At 42.1% G+C, this 26,668-nt stretch overlaps 1 protein-coding gene across 2 annotated transcripts in view; it reads right to left on the reverse strand.

Moving 5' to 3' along the window:
* Window positions 1-8,980: 8,980 nt before the first annotated feature.
* Window positions 8,981-26,668, reverse strand: part of POLR3B (RNA polymerase III subunit B) — a 148,560-nt gene continuing 130,872 nt past the window's right edge. Inside the window, exons 24-28 of one of the 2 annotated variants that reach the window (XM_032168802.2) lie at window positions 23,416-23,519; window positions 22,670-22,836; window positions 17,847-17,960; window positions 15,024-15,197; window positions 8,981-9,857 (exon numbers count right to left, since the gene is read on the reverse strand). In XM_032168802.2, the coding sequence (XP_032024693.1) occupies window positions 9,728-9,857; window positions 15,024-15,197; window positions 17,847-17,960; window positions 22,670-22,836; window positions 23,416-23,519 (689 nt within the window). In that variant the 3' untranslated portion in view covers window positions 8,981-9,727. The remainder of the gene's footprint in view (window positions 9,858-15,023; window positions 15,198-17,846; window positions 17,961-22,669; window positions 22,837-23,415; window positions 23,520-26,668) is intronic. The other variant, XM_058425560.1, reaches the window with a different exon arrangement.

The raw sequence follows: 26,668 nt of genomic DNA on the forward strand, positions 1-26,668 counted from the left end.
CCTTCTTATGCAGGTCATCAGATTCTTATGCGGGGAGCATTAATGCTGTGTTTAATGCACACAGCTGAATATGGACATTATATATAAAATCTGGTAATATGAGGCAGTGTGGATGCCGGATGGGAAGAACAACAATGTCATATGCATGTCTTCAATTTCTTTCACACATGAGACTGTACTCCCTAACTCAGTGCTAGGTAAATACTTTAAGCTGTTTTGTTTCTGAGAGTGGAGATGGTCAACCACACCCTTTGACCCAGTCCCCATTGTAACCAAAAGTAAACATTTAGAAATTTTTGAACAAAAATTTAAACTTACTACTCCAATAAAGATGAAACCCTACCCTTAGCATGAGAGGCTGCCCCACTTAGGTAACCAATCACATAGCTGGATTGAACTTAATCTAAAAAGAGGAAAAAATGCCATTATAGAGGGATGGAAATCAAGTTTCATAAGGAAGCCACTTCCAAGTAATCATGATGATAGCTGGTACTTACTGAGCATTTGTTATGTGCTCAATTGATTGATTCAATTAACCTATGAGTAGGTACTGTTATTATTATGGGAGACAGGGTCTTGCTCTGTTGCCCAGGCTAGAGTGCAGTGGCATGATCATAGCTCACTGCAGCCTCAGAGTCCTGGATTCAAGTGACCCTCCCACCATCAGTCTCTGGAGTAGCTGTTACAACAAGCATATACCACCATGCCTGGCTAATTAAAAAACAAAAAATGTGTGGCCGGGCACGGTGGCTCATGCCTATAATCCCAGCACTTTGGGAGGCCAAGGCAGGCCGATCACAAGGTCAGGAGATCAAGACCATCCTGGCTAACACGGTGAAACCCTGTCTCTACTAAAAATACAAAAAATTAGCCAGGTGTGGTGGTGGGCGCCTATAGTCCCAGCTACTTAGGAGGCTGAGGCAGGAGAATGGCATGAACCCAGGAGGCAGAGCTTGCAATGAGCCCAGATCTTGCCACTGCACTCCAGCCTGGGTGACAGAGCAAGACTATGTCTCAAAAAAAAAAAAAAAAAAAATTGTAGACAAAGGGTCTTGCTATGTTGCCCAGGCTGATCTTGAACTCCTGGGTCAAAGTGGTCCTCTTACCTTGGCCTCCCAAAGTGCTGGGATTACAGGCATGAGCCACCATACTGGGCCAGTAGGTACGATTACCTCATTTTTACAGATAGGAAACTGAGGCAAAATAATCTGCCTGAGATCATAGAAGTTAGTAGGTTGTGGAGGTAGGATCTGAAGGCAGCCAATTTGATTTCAGAGTTCTTGCTCTCGACCACAGCATGCTCCTGCCTCGCAGCTGATGGGTTGTGGCTGTCAGAGCTTAGTGTTCAAGAGTCTGAGGTCAAATTCAGGTTTAGCACGATAGACTGGCATGAGCGATTAGGGAGCCACCGAGAATGGGAGCACATATATGTGTATTTGCCGTCTCTGACTTTATTTAAATGACAAAGTCCTACGACATCTGTACTATCAGAAATGTGCCTGTCTCATAATCTCTATAAATATTTACTCCGGGATTTTTGTAACATCTGACACTGAATAAGGTAATTAGAATAACTCTCCCTGCAGGCAGAGCAGGTAGTAAATCACAAACAGCCTATTTCACTGTCGACGATGTTTCCATATTTCAGGTCCTGACAGATTATAGACATACTTGGGACATGCAAGACCCAGAGTAACGATGACGGAAACCTTCCCGTAACTCACAAAGAGAGTTGTCGATGCTGAGATTTCTCTGCTGGGGACCTAGCCCTATTGCTGTCATGTTAAAATGCAAGCAGGACTTTAGCCTGCGTGGAAGAGGGCCCTCCCTAGGACTTTCAAGCCCATTTGCTCCCACAGGGCCATTCGAGGCAGAATTTTCAGTGTTGGGGTGAACTGGGAGCTGAACAGTCCCTGCCACATGGCAGGCGGGCAGATGCAAGGCTGAGAGGTGATTGAGTAAATGATGAAAATCAGCATATGTCCTTGACAAAAACAAAAAATAGGCTAGATCTAGGACAAAATCAAGCTGAGGGAAAATGTGAATGATAACAGAGATTATGATTGATCTTATTTTTATGACTATACCATTATCAACAGATCTATAAAAGTACAGTATACAACAGGAATGAAACTTATTTAACTTAATGACCAACATATGATTGACAGCAGCTTGATCTGATACCACGACAACTGGTACATGAAGAAAAAACAAGACTTTGCGTTCATGTTCACATCTGTTAATACAGTTCCTCAATTATCCAGAAGCAGACTGGCTATCAGTTTCCTGAGGACAAAGCTGCATAAGATTTGCTGAGACTGTTCTCAATTGCTCTGGAATTTAAAACACTTTCATACACATTGTCTAGTTCAGTGGTTCTAAACTGGGGGCGATTTTTCCCAGCAGGGAATGTTTGGCGATGTCTGGAGACATTTTTAATTGTCATGATTAGGGGACATTACTGGCATCTAGTGGGTGGCAGCCAGGCATGTTGCTGAACATCCCACAATGCACAGGACAGCCCCACAACAGAGAATTAGCCAGCCCCAAATGTGAGTAGTACCAAGCTTGAGAAACTGGCCTAGTTTGAAGTTTACACATACAAAGAAAGAAAAGCGAATCTCTATCAAGTGTGTAGCATGGGGTGGGCCCTGTTCTAAGTGCCTCACTTGAATTAACTCATTTATTAATCACAGAAAACCTATGGGGTAGGTACTATTCTTACTCCTGTGTAAGCCCGCATAGGTCATTAGGTGGGAGATATTATATACCCACTGAACAGATGAGAAAGTTGAGACTCAGCTTATTAGTGGAAGCACCTTGGCTCCTTCTTTGTTGATAATACCACTGCCAACTCATTTTTAGGACAGCAGCCCTAAGGCTGGTCATTCTCTAAAGCAAGCTTGTCCAACTGGCAGCCTGTGGGCCACATGTAGCCTAACACAAATTTGTAAACTTTCTCAAAACGTTATGAGATTTTTTTTTGAGTTGGAGTCTTGCTCTGTCACCCAGGCTGGAGTGCAGTGGCCCAATATCAGCTCACTGCAACTTCCACCTCCTGGGTTCAAGAGATTCTCCTGCTTCAGCCTCCTGAGTAGCTAGGATTACAGGCACGTGCCACCATGCCCAGCTAAGTTTTGTATTTTTAGTGGAGATGGGGTTTCACCATGTTGGTCAGGCTGGTCTTGAACTCCTGACCTTGTGATCCACCCACCTCGGCCTCCCAAAGTGCTGGGATTACAGGCATGAGCCACTGCGCCCAGCTGTGATTTTTTTTTCTAAGCTCATCAGATATCCTTAGTGTATTTTATATGTGGCCCAAGCAGTTCTTCTTTCAATGTGGCTCAGGAAAGCCAAAGGTTGGACACCCCTGCAAAGAGAGTTGAAAAATCCCAGCACCAGACCACCCCTACGGACGCCAAGGAAGCTGTGCAGCACCCAGAGCGTCTCTGCTGACTTCAGGGCTTTGCTGTGGGAGAGGCGATGATGTCCCATCCCTTCACGGACTTGGACAGCAGACTGACATGATCAGCTGAGATAGGAAGAGAAACTGTGGCCTTCCGAGCACTCACTCAGAAAGGCCCCCTTTGAAATGGGATATCTTTATGGGAGTAGCAGGGAGTGGAAAGGAAGCTAGAGGGAGAAAGCAGAAACCTCCAGACCCGGATTGCTGAGCCTCTCCAGCAGATTTTCTGAGCAGGTTTGGGGAGGGGCCTGAGAATGTGCATTTCTATCAAGTTTCCAGGTGATGCTAATGCTGCTGGTTCAGCGACCAAACTTTGAAAACTACTGGCCTAGAGGCATCCCAGTTGAGTGTGGCTAACCACTCCCCCCCACCCCAAAGATCTGTCATTACTTAGCCAGAAAAGACATTATTATTCCACTTTCTTCAAATACAGTGTTCCTAGGAGTCACTATTTGAAGTACAGCAAACTCACCAAACCACCACGCAAGCTATATTAAAAATGTGCCTGCAAACTTCATCCCAGCATCCAATACAAAAGATGTTGAATTCATCATGTTTTAATTGATTCACATCACACCTTGCCTCCATTAATGTGGATGACTGGGAGTTAGCCAGACTTAAAATTTATTATGTATGGAACGAGAGCTATTACCTGAACTTGAAAAATACTTTGAGCATGGTGTGAGATGTTAGACTTGTGAGTAAAAATGTGAGTGTGTGCTTGTGCTGAGATTTTCTGCCGTGACATCCTGATCATGACTGATTTGCTGAAGCAAATCTCTTCATTGCTTCTGAAGCCTCTTTCTAAAACCCAAACTGGTAGCTTGGCATTGGTAATCTATATACTTCTAGATTGCTACTACTTTTCCCCCCCCCCCATTTAAAACTGCCTTTTTAAAGCTTGGCATTAATTTCCCACCAATCTTGGCCCTATGGGCTGAAGTAGTAAAAATCAACTTTTGGTCAACAAATGAAGTAATCTGTTTTCAAGACACATATGGAGTAAATATGGATGGTAAAGAGGTGCTACTTTTACAGTCACTTTTCTGACTATCCGTTTCACAATGAAATTATTTACAGGTCTCTCTGAAACTGGCTCCTCTATTACTCAGACGGCGGAGAACGGATGGGCCCAGCCACCAGCCCTAATGTGCTCACTCTCATGTGGTTCATTACTGCAAATAAAGGTGTTGGCCAAACTGCTCTGAAGCAGCTGAAAACTATCCCATTATATAGCACCCAATCAAAGACTCCTGTGTTTTTTTAATCCTTTACTTGACTCTCACCACATGGAAGCATTTTGAGAACGTTCTGTGGGCTTCATGAAACTATTCTGGGACTCCCGTGCGACAACAGGCCTCACTTTGATGTCAGTGCTAAATGGTTGTTCCAGGGAAGCGTGCTTGCTAACTCCACCACCTTTCTTCCGCCCATCATTGTTAAACAGGGCAGCTTTCACAAATCGCTTTTGGAAAATCCTATGGTTTCTGCACTTGGTCCTAGTTTCCAAACTCTCTCTTCCAAAGGAAACTCAGGGTTTGCCTTTCCTAACCCTTGCCTGATGAAGTTGTATAGTTGTACACTGCCAGTCCTGGCAGTGCTGTTAATAAGGTGTATGATATGATTATTACTGGTTATCATCAATGAAGACAATAACAAACATTTACGAACACCTGTTTTGTGCCAGGCACTGTGGTAAGCCCTTTAGATGTATTATCTCATTTAATCTTAAAACTAGCCCCAGGTGTTGGTACTATTATATTCCCTATTTTGAAGATGGGAAAACTAAAAGAACAAACACAGTATGTTATATTTGGGGTGACATATCTATTATGTGAAGAGACAAACACAGGTTTAGAGCTTGTATTCTTAAACTCTTAAGTCACCTGGTAGATTAAAAAAAAACTTATTAAAGAATTTACATTCAGAAAGGTAAAAAGTCCTGAGAGAATATGGCTTAATGCATTTTCATAAAATGAACACACCCATGTAATCAGCACTCAGGTCAGAAAAATATTACCAGCATCCTAGAAGCCCCACTCTTGCACCTCTTAGCCATTAGCCGTCCATTCTGCATAGGGAAATCTTATGACTGTTCATATTATATATTAATTTTGCCTATTTTTGAGCTTTAAAGGAATTGATATAGTATGTTTCTTTTGGACTTTTTTTTTTTTTGAGATGGAGTCTCGCTCTGTCGCCCAGGCTGGAGTGCAGTGCACAATCTCAGCTCACTGCAACTTTCGCCTCCCGGGTTCAAGCAATTCTCCTGCCTCAGCCTCCCGAGCAGCTGGGATTACAGGTGCCCACCACCATGCCTGGCTAATGTTTGTATTTTTAGTAGAGACAGGGCTTCACCATGTTGGTCAGGCTGGTCTTGAACTCCTGACGTCAGGTGATCCACCTGCCTCCGGCCTCCCAAAGTGCTGGGATTACAGGCATGAGCCACCACACCCCATCTGGGCTTAACTTGTTTTGCCCTATATTATATTTGTGAGATTACCTATGATATTATATGTAGCAGCAGCAGCTCATTTTTCATTGCTGTGCAGTATTCCATTGTATCACTGTATTCATCCATTCTCACACTGCTATAAAGATACTACTCAAGACTGGGTAATTTACAAAGGAAAGAAGTTTAATTGACTCACAGTTCTGCATGGCTGTGGAGGCCTCAGGAAACTTAAAATCATGGTAGAAGGGGAAGCAGACGAGTCTACGTGGAGCAGGCAAGAGAGATAGTGGGAGAGCAAAGAAAAAAATTACCGTTTATAAAACCATCAGATCTTGTGAGAATTCACTCACTATCACGAGAACAGCACTGGGGAAACCGCCCCCACAATCCAATCACTTCCCTTCCTCAACACGTGGGGGTTACAGGTCCCTCCCTTGACACGTGGGGATTCCAATTGGAGATGAGATTTGGGTGGGGCATAACAGCCAAGCCATATCAATGACCATCCCACAATTTATTCTGTTGTTAATAGGCAGGAATTATTTACAACCTGGGGCTACTATAAATAATGCTGCTAGAAACATTTTTGTACACACATACTGATAACACACTCATACGTATATTTCTGCTGGCCCACACCTAGGAATGGAATTGCTGGGTATGTTTAGCTTTAATAGATACTGCCAAGTTCTATCCGTGCTTTTATGAATTGGCAAATGTCTTCGGGGGTATAATGGACTGAACTGTGTGTCCCCAAATTCACATGTTGCAGCCCTAGCCCGCAGCATGATCCCATTTGGAGATAGGGCCTTTAAGAGAATAATTAAGGTTGAATGAAGACATATGAGTGAGACCCTGATCCAACAGGACTGGCATCCTAAGAAGTGACACCTGAGCTCACTCACGTGCTCCCTTATTGTGTACCAAGGAAAGGCCACGTGACGCTGCAGTGAGAAGGTGGCCACCAGCAGCCAGGAAGAGAGGCCCACTAGACCTAACCCTGTGGACATCTTTTGTCTTGGACTTTTGAGCCTCTTGAAATGTGAGAAAATACATCTCTGTCGTTTAAATCCACCCAGTCAGTGATTTCACGTTTTATCAGCTGGAGCTGGCAAATCCAGAAGAGTAGTGAAGAAGCTGAGCTCACTTCAATGTACTTCCTTTCTACATGGGATCTTGGCCTCTCCGATCAGTCTTGTCTCCCCAGCCCTTTGATTCTGTCAAAGCTCATGTCAGGGTCATAGCCTCTTTAATGGCTTTGGTGTGGCTTTTTAGCCTCATCTTGTGCCACTTCCAGCCCAGCAAAAGACTGGAGGGAAAAAAGTGCTTTGAGGGTGGTCTATAAAAAGTTACTCTATCATTACTGGAAATGAAAATCTAATTATTTATAGAGTAAACAACTCTTTAAATAAAGTTTAAACTCTTTAAATAAACAATAACTATTAAAGTTATTTGTAAGTTAATTGTTTTTAACTTACAAATAAATAAAACCGTAGTGGGACTAGCTTACCAAATCTGGCTGCTGCTTTTTTCTTTTTTCCTAGAGATGGGGTCTTGCTGTGTTGCCCAAGATGGTCTAAAACTCCTAGGCTCAAATGACCTTCTTGCCTCAGCCTCCTGAGTAGCTGGAACTACAAGTGCCTGCCACCATGCCTGGTGTCTGGCTGCTTTTCATTAAAGTATTTCTCAGAGTCAAATAGCTATTCAAATGTGGTAGTTGCTAGTTTTTGAGATATCAATCTGATAGAATTTTTTCCTTTAAGGATATCTCGGCTTGAAAATCCATACTTTCTAGATCTTGTAATCTTAGAATTTCCTAGACACTTAGAAAGGTGACTCCCTCAGAAAGATTAGACTGGCTTGGAATGGTTTCCTGAGAAGGATGTTCATTTATAAGAGATACAACCATTCAAGGGCATCTGAATTTTTTAAAAACTATCACTTTTGGTGACTGAAAAATATAATCACAGATAAAACCAGAACAAAGCCCTGTATGTGAGAATTCCAGCCTGACTCTGAGTGTTCACTGAAATGGCGTGCCCCACACTGCAGGGCAACTGCATCTTTGATGGATTTGGGAAGTGGATTTGCTACACAATGTGAGATAATCAGGATCATCCTAGAAAACTCCTCAAAAAGCCCACAAAGTACAGTAGGATTGTACATTTAATCCAGTACAGCAATCTTTATGCACCATCAATTTTGAGAACTATAAGCTAGATTAAAAAAAGGAACTGGCATAGCAAAGATCTGGACATTCAAACTCCTTTTTGAAATACCGTTGAAATACATATTGAGGCCAGGCGCAGTGGCTTACACTTGTGATCCCCGCGCTTTGGGAGGCCAAGGCGGGCGGATCACTTGAGCCCAGGAGTTCAAGACCAGCCAGGGCAACATGTGAAACTCCGTCTCTACCAAAAATACAAAAATTAGCTGGGTGTGGTGGCATGCGCCTGTAGTCTCAACAACTCAGGAGGCTGAGGTGGGAGGATAGCCTGAGCCTGGGAGGTTGAGGCTGAGGTGAGCCGTGATCTTGCCACTGCACTCCAGCCTGGGTGACAGAGTGAGACCTTGTCTCAAAAGAAAAAAAAGAAAAAAGAATACCTATTGTGTCCCTGCCATGAGGGCGAGGAAGGCCTGCTCGCCTGCAGTGTCCTTCATTCTGCTTTCACTGATACCTCTATGACTGTTACACCTACGTGTGTTAGAAATTTTTTGTGAAGAAAAAGAAGTGAGGTTGAGTTCTCAAGTCAATGGCTAGCCTGGGTCCCTGGAACATCCCTCTTTTGAAACCCAGTACACATTAACTTGGGATCTTTAAGGGCTTTGAAACAGTCCTGTGGAATGTTTAACTTGGTTACCCCCAGTTCCTCAACCTTAGTTTGACATAGGAGCTTGATTCTTGTTGGTATATAATACCTATTAATACTCTGTTGAACATCTTCAGTGGGATGAAGCCCTAGGCCATTACTCAAAGTGTTTCTGACTCTGATTTTACAAACAATCCTTAACACAAATGTTTATCTGGCTTCAGGGCAGCAGTTGAGGACAAATTAGAAATGAGTAAGGAAGCCTGTCAGATTAAAAAGGAAATGGACAGCTAGCATCCTAGCAGGCATGGAAGGGACAGAGCATGACAAAGCAGCCACGGGGCTGGATTCAGATATTTAATGAATAGTATGGCATGGTACGATCACGGAGGTTCAAAATAATAGCAATTGAGTCCATAAGGGAAGACGACATTCTTGCTTGACAAGGTAGGAACAAATTAATTATATTTCACCAAGACTAAAATTACAAAGTTTGGGTGTGTAAAGGCAAGATTTAATTGTTGGGAAAATTTATCAGAGCCAGCCACCACAACAAAAGCCAGGCTGACCAGATCAAATGGATTCTTCACATCCTCCAAGTTTCAGAAGAATCTTGAATATTGTTAGTCAGAAGATATGGTAGATTTGACCCCTAACATTCTCTTGAAGGAGTAAGGTCTTCTAATGAGTGAATGTCAAGATATCAGCACATAAGTAATAGTTAATATTTATCCTTTAGGTCACATCCTTCTGTGAATCAAGCTGCCTTGCAGTCCACATAGTCAGCATCTCTCCCATGGCTCGAGGCACACTGACCAACGTTGTTTAGCCAGTCTTATAGTATATAAAAAGCCTCTCCATTTTTTTGTTTGTTTGTTTTAGAGAGCGAATACGCAAGGGAATTCTTCACAGGAGGAGAAGTAGTCCTAAATCCCTTCTGCTTTCCGTTGCATTGGATGTATCGCTTGTTCTCTTTAATAATCATTTTTTCCATCCTCATTCATTGTACTTGGACAGTTTTAACCTGGGGATAATGTTCATAGACTGTAGTTCCTGGAAGAGCAGCTTGCAGGCATATGGAATACGGAGGGAAGACACGTGGCAGGATGACTTGCAGTAATGGCACCTGAAACCCAAGTCAGTAAGTGTTAAGACAGACAGCAACTCGGAAACAAAGGCCTCCAGGTAGGAAGTGAGAATGGTCTCTATAAAGTTCTGTTATCATTCTATCAAATTATCTTTCTATTCCTAAGTGTTCAGTTGCACTATCATATAAGTACATATGTGCCCAGAAAAAAAGAAATATCCAAGGAAGCAAAAGAAAAAATGAAACAAATACCATTCCCTCCAGTGTTTAAAGCATGCAAGTTGAGTCAGTTGTTACCACACATCTAGCCCTTTCTCCATAAAATGTAAAACATTTGCCTATATACTGTTTTGAAAGAGCTCCAGAAATCTGAACCATTGTGAAATTTACTCAGATTTAAATTTTTTTCATTGTTTAAAGAGTTTTAAACCAATTCAATCGATCTCCATGTATTTGATAAGCATCTACTATACTAGCAGTATATTATTCTAGGCAAGGCGCTCAACATTTATAACTTGGTTTCTGTCATCAAGATACGTAAAGTCTGATGGAAAAGACAAGACTTTTGAATAGGACAGTGGTATTCAATCAAATGGTAACTTTTCTAGTGCTCTTCAGGCTTGGTTATTTCTATGAGTATTGGAAGGAATTATACTTACAACATGTTGTCCCTTGTGCAAAACTAAGAAATGTGTGTATGTGCGCATGTGCATATATGTTCCCACTTAACCCTAACAACGACATCCCATGTTCATAACCAATTTGCCTCATGTTCCAATTAGGACTTTATTTTCTCTTCTTTCCGGAAGAGCTGGTAAACTGAACTTAGTTCTTAATCAATGGCTAAACTGTAGAAGGGTCCCTGGGGAGAAAGTGAATTATTCTTTCAGGTTTCAGACCAAAATAGGACCTTACCCTACTCCTCAAGGGTTCGAAGCAGCTAGGACAGTAGGTATCCAGCACAACTCCTGACTCTTAACAGGTAGAAAACTAGGTCCTCACAGTTAAAGAGGGGGAAAATGAAGAATAGCAACTGAGGCTTGGAAGATGTGGTGCTGACCAGAAATTGCAGGGGGATTCCTTAGTGAACAAAGGATTGGCCATTCTGGAGGGTAGTAACACAGTGTGTGTAAAAACTGTAAATGTGCATATTCTTTGATTTTGTAATCCTAAAAGTGGCAAAGGTATGTGCACAAGAATGTTGACAGCCACACTATTTATAACAGTGTAAGGTGAGACTACGCAAATGTCCACTGGGACATTTAGATAGAAGAAGACTGTGAAGCCATTAGACCTGCTGTTGTGGACGCACATTTATTGAAATGGAAGGTGTCCAGGACAAACTGTGAAGTGAAAAAAGCAGTTTGTTAATCAGCATGGTCCCAAGGGGGCCCTCAAACAGGTTTTGTAAGTGTATGGAGCCCCCAAAATCATATGTAAAATTTTAAGTTTTTTTGTGTGTATATTTGTATTTTTCTGCCCTTATCAGAATCTTGAAAGAGTCACCAAAATGTTAATAGTGGTCATCTCTGTGTGGTGGGAATTAATGTGACTCGCTTTATATTTGTGGTAACTTTTGAATGTTTTACAATGAGCAGGGATCATTTTTGCAATCCGTAAAATAAAGCTTGTATTATTTTAGAAAAGAAAAGCAAGAACTGAGACTGAGAATGTGCACGTGGTAACTATGCAGACAGAGTTTCCTGAGGAGGAGAATGGGAGAAGACTAACCCTCACAAATGCACAATTGATGTTATGACGAGGGGACGCAGGGTGCTTAACCTGTATTAGATCCGTTAACAGTACAAATATAAACTTGGTGAGTTACTTTTTCTTAAAAGATTATCTAAAGACCTATTTAATGCATTCGAGTTCAAAAATTATGTTTTTAATGTGCTTGGGTTGACGTAATTTATCTAGGAATCATGTTCATGCTTTCATTAAATTGGGGAAATGCATTTAATGGGGGTAACTTTTCGCTTCTTCTCCTGACTAGTACATTACCCAATGACTCTGATCCAAGCTAATCTATTTTAAATTTCCATATGTACTGATTCATATTCCAGAAAGCCCTTTAATCTTCTCTATTATTAAATACCTCTCCATCATTTAAAATGTTCCAATGTGCGTGTGTGTGTATAAAACCTTACCTTACCTTGTATCTGAACAATTTGCAAAGGTAGAAACTTGACATGAACCACAATAAAATGAATGGATTTTTTTAGGGCAAAGGTAGCAAAAAGGGGAGGCTGTGGCTTCACACGAGAAATGACTGTCCAGTGAAACATCCTCTATGAGCTAATTATCTTAATAGGCATTTTCTTTTTCCTGAAATCTTCCTTTTGGACCTCTCTTTTGTGACTTATGCCCTTAGTGTCTTCTGTAGAACAACAGCCGTGCTGTAAACATCCCCATAGCAATGCCTCACTAATGTGCAAATCCCTGACAAAAGGCCAGTTTCAAGGTTCCAAACTGCTCTAATTACCTAGCCTCCATTGTGCCGCTCATTAAAGAGCGACTTCCTCCAACGACGCCCATGCTCCCTCCCACTCAACCCAGCACACATCATCAGGTAATGATGGGAAAAATGACAGCATCATTACGCTCCTCGGCCAGAAAGCAGCACCCGAGGCGGCGGCTAGACTACTAGAACGGATTAGGATTTTTTTGTGTTGGCAACAAGGGTATAAGTAGGCCACTCAAAATCAGACATACAGTATATATTGAGGTCTGTTTAATTACAGTAAAGACCCTCAAACTGTATAACCTGATTTAGTCCTCTTTCAAAGGATTTCAAATACAATATACACTGAATACATACGCTTCAAAATCAGACACTGCCATCAGATGCTCTCTAAATGAGACAGAAATGAAGCATGAAAGAAGATATACATTTAGCAGAATAATGTTGAAGGATCAATCGCTGCTTACAGGTCTTCTTGCTTACATTACCTTCCCTGGGTAACCAGTGGCGGAGAGGGGAAGGTTTTCAAAGCACATAAGTGAATCGGGTTGCCTGTTTTCTTTTTTCTCCGGGGGTGGGGAGAGGGAGGAAGAATGCAAGGGGGAGGAAGAGAAGAGGAAACTCTTTTTGAAGTTCCATGACCTCTATTTTTAATGACGTGATTCTTCTGTACCATCCTTTCGAAGTAAATTATTTAAAAATCCTTGTGTCAAATTTGAAGATTTAAGCATAGTGGAACTAGGATCCAGGCATCTTCCTATCACATGATTTCTTTTCTTTTTTTTTCTTTTTGGTTGCACAGCCCAGACTATAAAAAGCAAGCTCAATATGCATTTCAAAAGACAAATAGACATCTCAGGACTGAAGCAAACCCCCATCTCATTCATATAAAAAAGAGCTAGGCTTATTCTTGGAATCATGTCCCCTCTTCTCTGCAACCTTATGAAAGATGAACTGCAAATGGCCACCTCTTCTGTCAGTTTTTAAAGTGAAATCATCTCTTTACAGACAAGAGTCTTCTACACCAAAATCATGAAATAACTGGCTAAAAGGTTTTGACATTTATCTGGCAAGGGATACACTGCATTTTAAGAAGCGCACTTGTTCAACTTGTGATTCGCTTTTTTCAACTTAGAAATTAGTAGCTCAGGATGGCAAGAAGTTGAGGCTCCGTCTGGAAGGAAACTACGGTGGGGACTCAATGGGGAAAAGGTGGCCCACAAATTCCTCAAACCCCAGCAATGAATGCTATTTGGGCCTAACTATGTCTTGGGGATGGCCCCTATCTAGAGAAAAGGCACTCTGGGGAGGGCAGGTGAGGGGCAATGAGGGGGTGAGGCTGGAAGCTCTGTAGCTTCTGCCTTAGATCTTGTTGGACCTTGCCTCTGATTGAAAAGTAAGTGAATAACTCACTTCTGGCTGGGTGTGGTAGCTCATGCCTGTAAATCCCAGCACTTCGGGAGGGATCACTTGAGCCCAGGAGTTTGAGACAAGCCTGGGCAACATGGTGAAACCCTGTCTCTACAAAACATACAAAAGTTAGTCAGTCGTGGTGGTGTGAGCCTGAAGTCCCAGCTACTCAGGGGACTGAGGTGAGAGGATCGCTTGAGCCTGGGAGGTTGAGGCTGCAGTAAGCCGAGATCATATCACTGCACTCCAGCCTGGGTGACAGAGTGAGACTCTGTCTTGAAACAACAAAAACCAAAAACAAAATTAAAAACCCCTCGCTTTTGGGGAACTATGGATTCTCTTGCCTACGGGAGTGTTTTAGGAATAACCCTAAGCGAGCTTTTTGTTCTTTGGTGACAGAGTGGAATCATTACAAATAGGAAAGGTGGTGCAACTGCACAAAAACAAAAAAAATCTAGCATCATCTTTTAAGGGGACCTTTGTGTACGAAACTCTACACAGAAATTATAAACTTTACAAATGACATGATTTACTTATTGGCAATCCTACAAATGCAGGGTATCATTCAACCAGTATTTTTTATGAAGCATCTACCAGGTCCCAGGCTGGAGAAATGAGGGTAAACATGACAGGATGCAATCAGAATGAACTAGAAGATAAGCTCCTTGGGAGCAGCCATCATCTGTCTTGTTCACTGCTGCATTTCTGGGGCCTAGAACAGTGTCTGACACTTAGCAGACGCTTACTAAATGTTTGCTGAATAAATTACTGAGACAGACCCGGTTTCTGCCCTCACAGAATCTACAGTACAAGTGTGAAGCAGCTAGCCACGGCAGAGAGAGTACAGACAAGGGGGTAGGGTACCAGGTCGTCTTGGTCTTGGCTCTTGGCTCTGTCACCAATTTGCTATAAGACTTGCGGCAGCATCCCTGGCTCTTTGGGTCTGAAGTTACAAATGAAAGCATTCGATGTAATCTTCCCTAAAGAGTTTCTTTGACACACTGTGTTTCTAACACCCGACAATGCATCTGCTAGGATTTTCACAGGCAAATAGCGTTATAAAAAGTACCTGAGAGAATATTTAAAAGAAGATTAAAGTTTGTACTCCTTGGGAGCTTAGCCTCTAGTTGTCTAGGAAGTAGATCATGATGTAGACAAATGAGACATGTACACAGAGTATCCCCAATGACAGGAATACACGCATGAAGGAGGGTATGTTAGTGATCACAGACAGAGGCTGGAGAATATGTGGATAGGATCCAGGGTCAATTCTTGAGCTGTGATTTAAGAGGTAAGGGGTGTGGTATGGGAGACATATGGTATCCACTTACCAGCCAGAATACCCCAGAAGTCCACACTGCCCACAGACATCAACCTCAAAGGCATCACTTGAAATCATTAGTCTCTCTAGCAAAAGCATACTGGCTCCATAACCGATTAAACAGTCACGTTCCATTTCCCCAAGACGCAAGCCACCATCACGAGACCGTCCTTCAGTGGGTTGCCTTTGAAACAAGTTATTAGACAAATGTGTTATTATTCTGTTAAACAAAGAGGCAGCATCACATGCTGGCAGAGAGCACGAGGCTTTGGAGCAGGGCTCACCTGGATCCAAATCAATAACTGGACAGGGACCTTGAACACGCTGCTCAGCCTCATTTGTAAAAGTGCATAAGCACACCTATCCCAAAGAGCCTCAATCGAGAAAAGATGTAATATTGATGGTTGTTATGGTTAAGTGAATATATAATTGCATAATATCATATGATGTAATAACATATTAATATATAATCACAGAAAACACCATTACTATTACCATCACTATCATTATTATTCGGACAGCAGAGTTTTCAAATCAGGAAACAATGTCTTTAAGTATTTTCAAAGAGTCTCAGTATTCTATTATTTAAAAGCAGAAAAACTAAGCAGAACAGACTGTGGGGGAAACCTGGATCCTTCAGTAGTTGCGGCCAGAGCTGTTAGCCTTTTGAATGGATTCCCTGTGGTTTATGTATATGCTGGGCTTGAGAATACTTTAAAAGTTCAGAATCCAGGACCCAGAGATGTAGCTAAAATTAGGGGGATCTGAACAATTTAGGCAACGTCATGTAGGTATGGATCACACAAATTATCTGGGGGGAAAAAAAAAGCAAGCTCCCTGGCAGGCTTCTTAAAGCCTCCCTGGCAGGCTACTTTGAGCAAGGGTGACCATGCACCCCTCGTTTGCTGTATTCCATAGCATCTTTTAATCTTTGTTGTTGCTGCCAGTCTCCCAAAGAATTAAGGTGAACACAGCGTATGCCAACACATACCGAAATTTTAAGATTTTTAAAATTATGGTTGAGTTTCAATGTGGAATCAAAGAAGTTGCAGATTACTTGTTGAAAGGAAATATACACATGAATAACTTACAAATAGGTCTAAATAAACACATTATAGTGGAAACTTCATAACTGAGCACATCTATACATTTTTATCTGCCGGTAGAAACACAAAAGGGTAGTTGCTCCCTTCACTTGAGGTCAGTGAACAAGGTAAAGGTAGACAGACCACATGTGGACAGAATCCAATACTTGGATTTTAACCAACTACGATAACTGACTACAGACAAATGCACTTAAGGCAGTCTTCATATGGAAGAGCCAAAAGTTACCAGAGTAATAACTTTTTCTACACAACAAAGCAAAATATAGGAAATAACTGCTTTGACATTTATGTTACTCTGAAATAGTTTTTGGATGTTGTAACTGAAATGGAAGTTTAGGAGGGGATAGCATTTAGGGAAGAAATACATCTAACCCAATTACGGTCCCATTGCTGAGGTGATTATTGTCTTGAGAATCTCAACTACTCTTCCCTCTTTGCAGTTTTAAGCACTTACATGTCTATCATTTCAACACACATGTGCATGTGCTCAGTTTTAAATGGTCAAAGAATTGAGTCATCTACACCTCTCCCTTGGCTTAAAAAAAAAATAGAACCCCAAACATGAGCTGCCTCATCCTTGCCCCCTCTCCACATTGTTACATCCAGGCAGTGCTCAGTGAAAGTGGGGAGGGAACTGGATGCTTGCTGATACCACCTGTGGATGGGCGCTGTACACATTCTGTATTCACACTCTTGACATTCACCGGCACCTGTTAAGTAGGTACTATTGTCTCCACTTTAAATATGAGAAATGCTGAAGCTGAGCGTTTCATCAGACTGTGGTCATCAGTGATCTGTCCAAGGCTTGTGACGGAATGAAAAGGTGGAGATGAGATCACAGCCTTGTCCATCTGACTCCAAGGCCTGGGTTCCCTCCCCTAGCCCAGGGTTCCTCAACCTCGGCACTGCTGACATACTGAGCTGGGTAACTCTTTGTTGTAGGGGGCTGTCCCTGCAGCATCCCTGGCCTCTCCCTACTAGATGCCAGTAGCTACTTCCCCAGCCCCAAGTTGGGACATCTGAAAATGTTTCCAGATGTTGTTAAATGTCCCCTGGGAGGCAAAATCATCCCTGGCTGAGAACCACTGCCCTCGACTATGCATCTCCAGCTGGAAAAAGTAGCACTAAGAACACGTGAAACTTAGTAGCTGTAATTCTCTTTCCCAAGAAATTTATCCATTCATTAACACACAGACATTGTGCTTGGGATTGAGGGTACACCTGTGAATGGGGCACAAGTGGCCCCTAACCTCCTCTAGCTTACTCAAATAAGTCTGCAAGTGGAGGTACTTTATGCTTCAATAACATTAGTTTTAAAAAACTCCAATTGTGGTTTATGCTACCAAACAATGCATGCATGTGTCTTCTGTGTACACATGGGTACATGCAGGTATATCAATGTGTGTGTGGGTATATACATACACATCTTCCTATATGAACCTTTATAAATAGGACCATATTTGCAGACATTTACACAGTAAATAGTTGTGGTAGGAGTCCACTGGCAAGACCTATGGTGTGTTTGCTCTTGCGCTTGTGAAATATTTAATTGGCTGCTACTTTTTCATTTTAATCATACATATATAATTTTCTTAATGCCAAACTTGCCAAATTTTGACATCTCAGGAAAACAGAAACTTTGTTGAGTCTGCTTTTTGCCATATCTGGAAAATACAAGGTGGACTTGACTGTATTATCAATTCTTTTTGTAAGTACTTTTCTCTTACCTGGTAAGGACGGCTCGTGGGCCCCGGGCCCGGGCATGCATTTTATCCAGCACCATGTGTTTCAGCTTCTGATAGTACACGGGACCGAAATAGATGTATGCTTCTAAGGGCTCACTGAAAGAAAGATCAAGTGTTGTGGGTTAAGAAACTAAGTTTGGGCTAACAAGAGACAGCCTTTGGACCCATCACTGGCAGGTCCTTACTCATTTATGACTGACTGGATAAGAATGATTTTCAGTCTGTAGTGAATGAAAAGACTAGTTCTAAAAACATGAAAAGTACCACAGCTATATTCAAAGATAAATGGCTCTACAAAGAAATAGACATTTAAACAGGTTGGGAAACAGTGTGTATGGAATAATCCCTCTTTCAGGGTGACCTCCCTGGTCAGGCCACTATCCTTTCTTGCTTGGGCTACCACAGATAATCTTCTTTTTTTTTTTGAGATGGAGTCTCGCTGTCGCCCAGGCTGGAGTGCAGTGGCACGATCTCGGCTCACTGCAGGCTCCATCCCCCGGGGTTCACGCCATTCTCCTGCCTCAGCCTCCCGAGTAGCTGGGACTACAGGCGCCCGCCACCTCGCCCGGCTAATTTTTTGTATTTTTAGTAGAGACGGGGTTTCACTGTGTTAGCCAGGATGGTCTCGATCTCCTGACCCCACGATCCGCCCGCCTCGGCCTCCCAAAGTGCTGGGATTACAGGCGTGAGCCATCGCATCCGGCTACTACAGATAATCTTGTAATCAATCTCCCTGCTTCCACTCTCATCCCTCAACAATCTATTCTTTGCATAAAAAGTCAGGGGGACGCCTTCTAAAATGTAAATCACAATAGGTCATTCTTCTGTCCTGAACTCACCAATGGCTTCCCATCATACTCGGAATCTGTAGTGCCAACATTCTATATTATGGCCATATGGTGAGACATACTCCAGTTCCTGCACACCTCACTGTTTCCTATTCCCGTGTCCCGCCAGTCACTCTACTCCAGCAACACTGGCCTCTTCATTACTCCTCAAATGGAACAAGCCTGTTCCTCTCCTGGGGCCTCTGACTTACCGTTTCCTTTGCCTGAAACACTCCCCCACCAGGTACTTATATGGCTCTGTCAAACATTTCACCTGCTCAGAGAGACTTTCCCTGAACACTGCATCTAAAGAAGTCCTCCTCCCACCTGTCATCGTCACTCTGGCCCTGTCTCAATCTGACCCTTTGGCGCACTTGCCCCTTTTGGTACCATAGTGTACATTTATTATCTCTTGGATTATTGCCTGTCTTCCCCACAAGAAGTAACTCTGCAAGGATAAGCACTTTGTCTCCTTTGTCACGGTGGCTCCAGCACCTGTGACCCTGCCTAGCACACAACTGGTACTCAATAAATGTCTATTACACAACTGCTTCAATGAATCTTTAGAAAGGCTGTAATAAGAGTTTAAGAAGAGGGTATATATATAGGTACTTTGACAGAAGAAACCTTTTCTCATTAATCTGGAGCAAGAACAACCAGAGCACTGATGTCTTAAAAAAAATTTTTTTTAACTGTCTCAAACTTTCTTCTTCAAAGGGAAGGAAGCATCTACCATGAGCTACTTAATCCACACAACAATCCAAGGAGGAAGAACTGTCACCTCTATTTTGAAGATGAAGAAATGGACACAGAGAGCCCGAGAGGTCAGGTAAGAGCTGGTGAGTGGTGCCGTGAGGGTTCAAATCCAGGGCTCTCCCTGCAACACTGGTCTGATTTGCAACAAGTAAACTCTGGGCTACAGCATGATGTAAAAGTAGAAAAAGTAAAGGAAACAACAGACACAGCAGAGAGGCAAAGAAAAAGCTCGGCCGCTGCTTGCTCGGTGTCCCTGATCACACTCAGCATCCTGAGCCAAGGCTTTTGCCGTCATCAGGCCATTCTGCTGACTTCAGCACAACCTGGTTCTTGGAAGACACAGAGTGGAGTGGAAGGCACAATGGAGAGGGTATTAAGAGACCCTGTCCTTGTCTTGGTTTTGTCACATAGTAAAGTAATTACATGACCTCTCTAGCTGGACTGTTCTTAGTTGTACAAGAAAGCGGTTAGAACAAGATTCTTTCCAGCTCTAACAGTGAATGATTCTATTCCTCAATGGTAGGGTTGCTCATGGTAGAATTTATGACACTCGGTTACCCAATGCTATTCCATCATCCACAGAGTAAAGCCATATGCAATTTTTCCTCCTACCTATGTTCAAGAATGAACAAAAGGTGAAAGCTGGTGGGTGATATGTTTAAATGCCCTTGGGAATTTTCAACTAAACAGTGCTTCTCAGATTTTGTCACTGAAATAAATGGCAAAGAAAGGAAAACTCTGGCTGGGGGCATAGGGGAAGGCAGTGTGGACTGGGATATAGACTAACCATTGTCTATGGCAAGCAGGATATAATCCATCCAATTCTTTCAGTACAAATTATGTTCACAAAGGTCCACCAAATTGATCCTATGGTTTTGCACTTTCTGGTCAGCATCTGGCCAAAAATGTGCCTTATTTCTGGGTGGAGAAGTGAAGAGAAGGTTAATGAATTTAGCAATGACAACTATGTTTTCTGAAATGGTCACAATTATTTTATTGAACCATTTCTGAAATGGCCCATTAGTCTTTTCCTGTAATGTGATTTTCTGTAACATCTCAGGTATGACACACCTAAGAAATCTATATTATTATAGTTTTAATAGGCAATTTTTAAAAGCACTCCACATTTTTAATAGATAGAGGTTTTAACAATTTCAATCAAATCTGGAGAGTCTATTTGCAGCGCTAAAATCAAGCTCTGTTCTTACACATGCTTCCATGCTGAGTTTCACTAGTGTTCAAGTGGTTTAAAACCTCAGGGCGCAGTGGCTGATGCCTGTAATCCCGGCACTTTGGGAGGCCGAGGTGGGTGGATCACTTGAGGTCAGGAGTTCGAGACCAGCCTGGCCAACTTGGCGAAACCCTGTCTCTACTCAAAATACAAAAATTAGCTGGGCATGGTGGTCTGCACTTGTAGTCCCAACTACTTGGGAGGCTGAGGCAGGAGAATTGCTTGAACCCCCTGGGAAGCAGAGGTTGCAGCGAGCTGAGACAGCGCCATTGCACTCCAGCCTGGGCAACAAGAGCGAAGCTCTGTCTCAAAAAAAAAAAAAACCCAAAAAACAAAAAAAACCTCCCAAAACCAAACTAAAAAACAAAAAACAACACCCAGAAGAACACTATAAACACTAGGTCCTGGAGTTTTATCTGGCACTAAATACCTAATTGTGTCTTAATTTAGGCAACTAATTTGATCCTTTAAAAACCACGATGATTCCAGCTTCAGAACCTTGTCATTCACGATCATTGCAGGGATCTGTTTCTCACAGGTTAACACGAGCTCCCAAGCCTGGTCACCTGGCTCTTCTTCCCCTCCACCCTCACCTCGGGCTGCCGGCACTGCCTCTTCACTGCACCGCAGCCAGGCTGGCCTCTTCCTGTTCCCTGAACTTACCAAGCTCTTTCCCTGGCAAAGTGTTAAACATAACTTTTCCTCTCCATTAAACACTCTTCGAATGCCCTATCCTTCTCACCCTTTAACTCTCAGCTGAAATATCATATCCAATTCCTCACAGGGGCCTTCTCACCCACTCTGTCTTTATTTTGGTGAGAGCTATATCTACTTGTATTTATTTGTCTGCATTCCTTTTTTCAATAAATGTTTACGGAGTGCCTGCTGTGTGTCAGGCCCTGTGCTATGCCCTGGAAATAGAACAGTAAACAAAACAGACCAGCCCTGCTTTCACGGAGGTTACATTCTAGTTGGGGAGACAGGCAATAGTATTACTATGTAGTATATTTGAAAATGGTCAGTGCTACAGGGAAAATAAAGCAGCAAATGGGCAGTATGGGGTTACAGTTTTAAATTAGATGGTCACAGTAGGCCCTATTGTGTCTGTTATTTTTTAATGTCTAGCAACACACCTAAACGGTCAGCTCCATAGAACTGGGACCATGTCTACTGTATTTATTGGTATATACTCAGTGCCTAGCACATATTAGGTAGGTGCTTACCACACCTTTAGTGAACACATGCACAAATGTTAGGCCTCGGTCTATCTGTCAAAGCATTTATTATTCTGATACTCATCACATAAATGCAGGGAAAGTTCAACAGCTAAAGGAAAACTTTGCATTATATGTAATTGATGTGTTCCTTAAAAGTAGGCATAGGGTAGAAATCATATTTTGGTAAATTAAATCTTTTCTACTTTATATTTTTTGAGACGAGGTCTCACTATATTGCCCAGGCTAGCCTCAAATTCCTGGGCGATCCACCCGCCTTGGCCTCCCAAAAATCTTTTCTACTTTCTAAATTATCATCTTACCAGTACAAACAGCACTCCTCAATTATTAGTTTTCTAAAGTTAGATTTTCTTGTATCCAGTTTCTTAAAAAAATAAAGCTTAAGGCATATAGCCTTAACGCTTACACCTTAAGGCAGGGGTGTCCGATCTTTTGGCTTCCCTGGGACATACTGGAAGAAGAATTGTCTTGGGCCATACATAAAATACACTAACACTAACGATAGCTGATGAGCTTAAAAAAAAAAAAAAAAATTTTTTTTTTTTTTAAATCATGAAAAACTCTCATAATGTTTTTAAAAAAAGTTTACGAATTTGTGTCGGACCGCATTCAAAGCCGTCTTGGGCCACATGCCGCCCATGGGCTGTAAAAGCTTGCCTGAAGGTATACTTTAAATAGAGTATACCTTAAGGCCTTGTCTCTCCTATCCTAGTAAAACCATTCTTTTTCTTTAAAATAGCTCAATCGCATGCTTACCCTGTGATGCCGGATGTAACATAGTCTTTCCCCAAGTAGTTATAACCATGGCGAACGAGGTCCTCACACACATCCTTCACTTTACTGCCTCCAAATGCAGTGCCGTAGTGGAATCTGCCATCCAGCACACCGGCCTTGCCAGCCAGCAGCTCAATGAGCTTCCCCACCTGCAGGATGTGAACAAATTAAGTGAGTCAAACTCTCTCTGCTTATTTATCTCCAGCTCATTTCCCCACGACCACTATTAATAACAGTGATAAATTAATAGAAGCAGTATTTAAGCTTGACATGTGTGATCTAATTTTACGCCTCTCAATACCCCTATGAGATAGGTCCTATATTTCTTCATTTTACAGATTAAGAAACTGAAGTATGGGAAGGATAAGCAACTTGTCCAAGGCCACACAGCTGGTAAGAGGTGGAGCGCCAGGATCACCAAAAATAATCATTGAAAGGGAGATCCATTTAGGTTCAAGACAAGGGGTTCTCTTTTGCTGAGGGGTAAATTCATCACTCAGAAGACTCCACTCTCAAAGGGAGGTATAGACGTGCTCCTCATTCTTTCTGTAGAAGGGAGTGGCCCAGAATCGTCAGGGGCTGGAAGCCTGTTTATCTGGCAAGCGGCAAAAGAGCTCTACCTGAAAAAACAGCTTCAGAGTCCTCGTCACCTCCACTCACTCTAACTAAACTAACTGCCTGCTTCTTCCTTAAAGGCAGTGCCTCTGAAAAATCTACAGGTCACTGACCGTCATTCGTGATGGGAAGCCATGTGGGTTCATGATGATGTCCGGACAGATGCCAGAATCACAAAATGGCATGTCTTCCTGGGGGACGATCAAGCCACAAACACCTGGGGGAGAGAAGATTTCATGCCACATAAAGCAAATTGGCAGAAAGGAAGAATACGGTACTTAATTGGGATCTCCCCGCTGCTATCTCTATTTCCACTGCTCTAAAATCTTCCCCATGGCCTCTATCAAGAGTAACAAAAGCGATTTTCAACAATCCTGCTGGACAAACAGTTCAAAAATGACTCTCCTTGCGAAAGGCACTGCAGCCTGTGGACTGTGCTGCTGGCATGGCACACAATGGTGCTGTCGGGCTGCCTGCCCACCCTCCTGTGCCACAGAGACTGAAGAGCAGTAGCTTCACTGGACCCCAGGCCTGCGGCCATCCCTGAAGCTTTAAGTCAGCAGCAGTTTTGCTCTTCATTAGCTAGTTCGTGATCTGCTGGGTTCTGCACCCAAGTTATAGGAATCCAAGTTCTCTGATCTCCAAACACAGAAATGATTGGATGAGGGGTGTGCTTACAATGTGGTTTGAAAAACCAGTGACAAGAAGTACCTGTGTGTGACTGATGTGCTAACAGGTCTACCTATAGGCTGCAGTGCTCTGGCTGGTTGGCTGATTTTTGCCAGGGCTTCCCTGGCTGAGTCTAAACTGCCCAAAGGAATTTTTTTGTTGTTGTTGTTTTTGTTTTTGTTTTTGAGACGGAGTCTTGCTCTGTCGCCCAGGCTGGAGTGCAGTGGCGCAATCTCGGCTCACTGCAAGCTCCGCCTCCCGGGTTCACGCCATTCTCCTGCCTCAGCCTCTCCAAGTAGCTGGGACTACAGCTGCCCGCCACCACGTCCGGCTAATTTTTTGTATTTTTAGTAGAGACGGGGTTTCACCGTGGTCTCGATCTTCTGACCTCGTGACCCGCCCGCCTCGGCCTCCCAAAGTGCTGGGATTACAAGCGTGAGCCACCACGCCCGGCCAACTGCCCAAAGGAATTTTAATTCCTATAGCTTACAGCCCATTAGGAAAGTGATCTTTGATTGAACTTGTAAAGTTGAACAAGAAAATTAAATACCAAATTGTTCTTGGAAAAAAAAGGCTAGAATTAGAAATGGAATTCTAAGAATGAAAACAACAAAACAAAAATCTACCAACTCTATGCACTACTAATATTCTCTTAAATTAATTCCCTTAATATTATTCTAACCTATAGGGGATTTTGTTGCTAAATAGTTTTTCATTCCTCTAATTTCTTTTTCTTGGGACGAGGAGTAGGAATAGAAGTTAGATTGTTAACTACACCCTCCATAATTTGGAATCAGAAAACTACTGTACAGTGGCATTGGACTAAGAAAACAAACGCTTTTACATTGGTAGTAAAAGATAAAATTCCTTTTCTCTGTGTGTAAAGTTATTAACTATCTGCCCCTATTGTAAAGAAACTGCTCTTAAATATTTCATTGAATTTGATTCTATGTAATTATTCAAACTATTTCAATAGTTTGTGATTTGTTATAATCACCAGGAGCTAAAGTCAAAAGAAAAAGAATGCCATTTGCCTATGCAATACTGGTTATTAATATTCTTATTTCTCATAGCTGCCAACAATATGGATATTGTGGAGCTGAATTCTAGAGCATATAGTTAGTTTAAATTGGCTTTTGGGTTAAAATGGTGTTGTTTATTATAAATATAAGCTTTCCTACATGAAGAACAGAAACAATCATTCAGTTCACTTTATTTCAAATTCAGCTACAATGTGTTAGAATTTCAATCAAGCAGAGTGTGTGACCCTTCTTTCTTCCCTCCAAAAATCCATCTTATCCACACTGAAATTATCTGACAAAACCCTAGGACTACTGGGAAATCTACTTTGAAAGAGATCAAATTGTAAATCTAGGTGCACCGACAACAACATTGTTCAGCAGTGAACAAAATGTTAAAAACGGCAATCCCTAAAGGGGCCGGTTCTGGGACGAGCTCGGGTGAGAATGTAATTTTGGCTGGTGAGACGGAGGGTTCAGCTATACCCCTGAAAAAACAAAACCAAAGAGAAAACTCGGCACCCCTTAAGCAGCAGTTCGCAGGAGGAGGCCGGCGTCTGCTCAGGAGGAAGCTGCCTGTCCACCCTCCAGCAAGAGAAGGTGGGAGAGAGGGGCAGGAGGTGCAGAAACTGACCAAGGAAGCATGACGTACTTATATTGGGGGTGGGTAAGGAGAGAGATGACTTACATTTTGTGTTTTCAGTTTTAATTGACACATTTAATTAAGCAAATTCAACTTTATTATGTTATTAACATGAAAAAAGTGCTCGTTCCACTGAAATGTGAATCTCTAATATCTTTGCTTGAAATTTGATTAATAATATTTAGTGCAGAGCTTCCTTCTGGGAAGTTGTTTTCTTATCAGCCCTCTTCTGACATTTTGTTTAAAAAATGCACATAAGTAGCTTTCAGATTTTTTTCCTTCCATTATAGGAACTGCTTTGGCAATATCTGAACCAAGGGCACCTGTAAGTCAAAAATTAAATCTTAGCTGACTTAAAATTACTTTAGGCCCTGAAAACCCTTTTATATGCCAAGATGGTTCCCATAGCAGACAGCCCTGTGTTGTTTGTTTTGTGTGAAAGTGAATGATAAAAGATCCATGAAATCGACACAGAAAGCCAGAACAGCAGAAAGAACTGAGGGCTCTCCATCATTGCGGCTTCTACCCTCTGCTGACTTGCGGAACAATGGAAGCTACACATCCAACTGCAGATCTAACACAGCTGTGCATTTCATTAGATGAAGAGCACTAGTGACACAAGTAAATAATTAACTTATTCTGGTCCGCTGACTGTGCTTATGAGACCAGTCATAGCTGACAGATTTTAATACAAGTTAACACAAAGAGACCATAATGAGCTTAGAAGTTAAAACAAAATATTTAGACAGAATTTGATGATCTCGAATCTCAAATTAGACAGATGATTTTTAAAAGTTTGTATTTTACTGAATTCATTAGGGGTAGAAAGAGAGTTCTCAATCTTAGAACCAGACTTTTCTTTTTCTAACAGTATTTCTCTGTTTCAGAATTATTCAAATCCTTAATCACAGCGGGAAGGTTTCTTTTCTTATTTTCAAATGAAAGATTAAAACTGTTTTCTCCAGGGACAGAGGCATAAAGTCCATTCCAATATTTAGAAATCTTAAAAGTTATGGTCCTTTTCCCTTAACACTG

Source organism: Hylobates moloch, unplaced genomic scaffold (assembly GCF_009828535.3).
Source record: "Hylobates moloch isolate HMO894 unplaced genomic scaffold, HMol_V3 SCAFFOLD_12, whole genome shotgun sequence".
NCBI classification, from domain to species: domain Eukaryota; kingdom Metazoa; phylum Chordata; class Mammalia; order Primates; family Hylobatidae; genus Hylobates; species Hylobates moloch.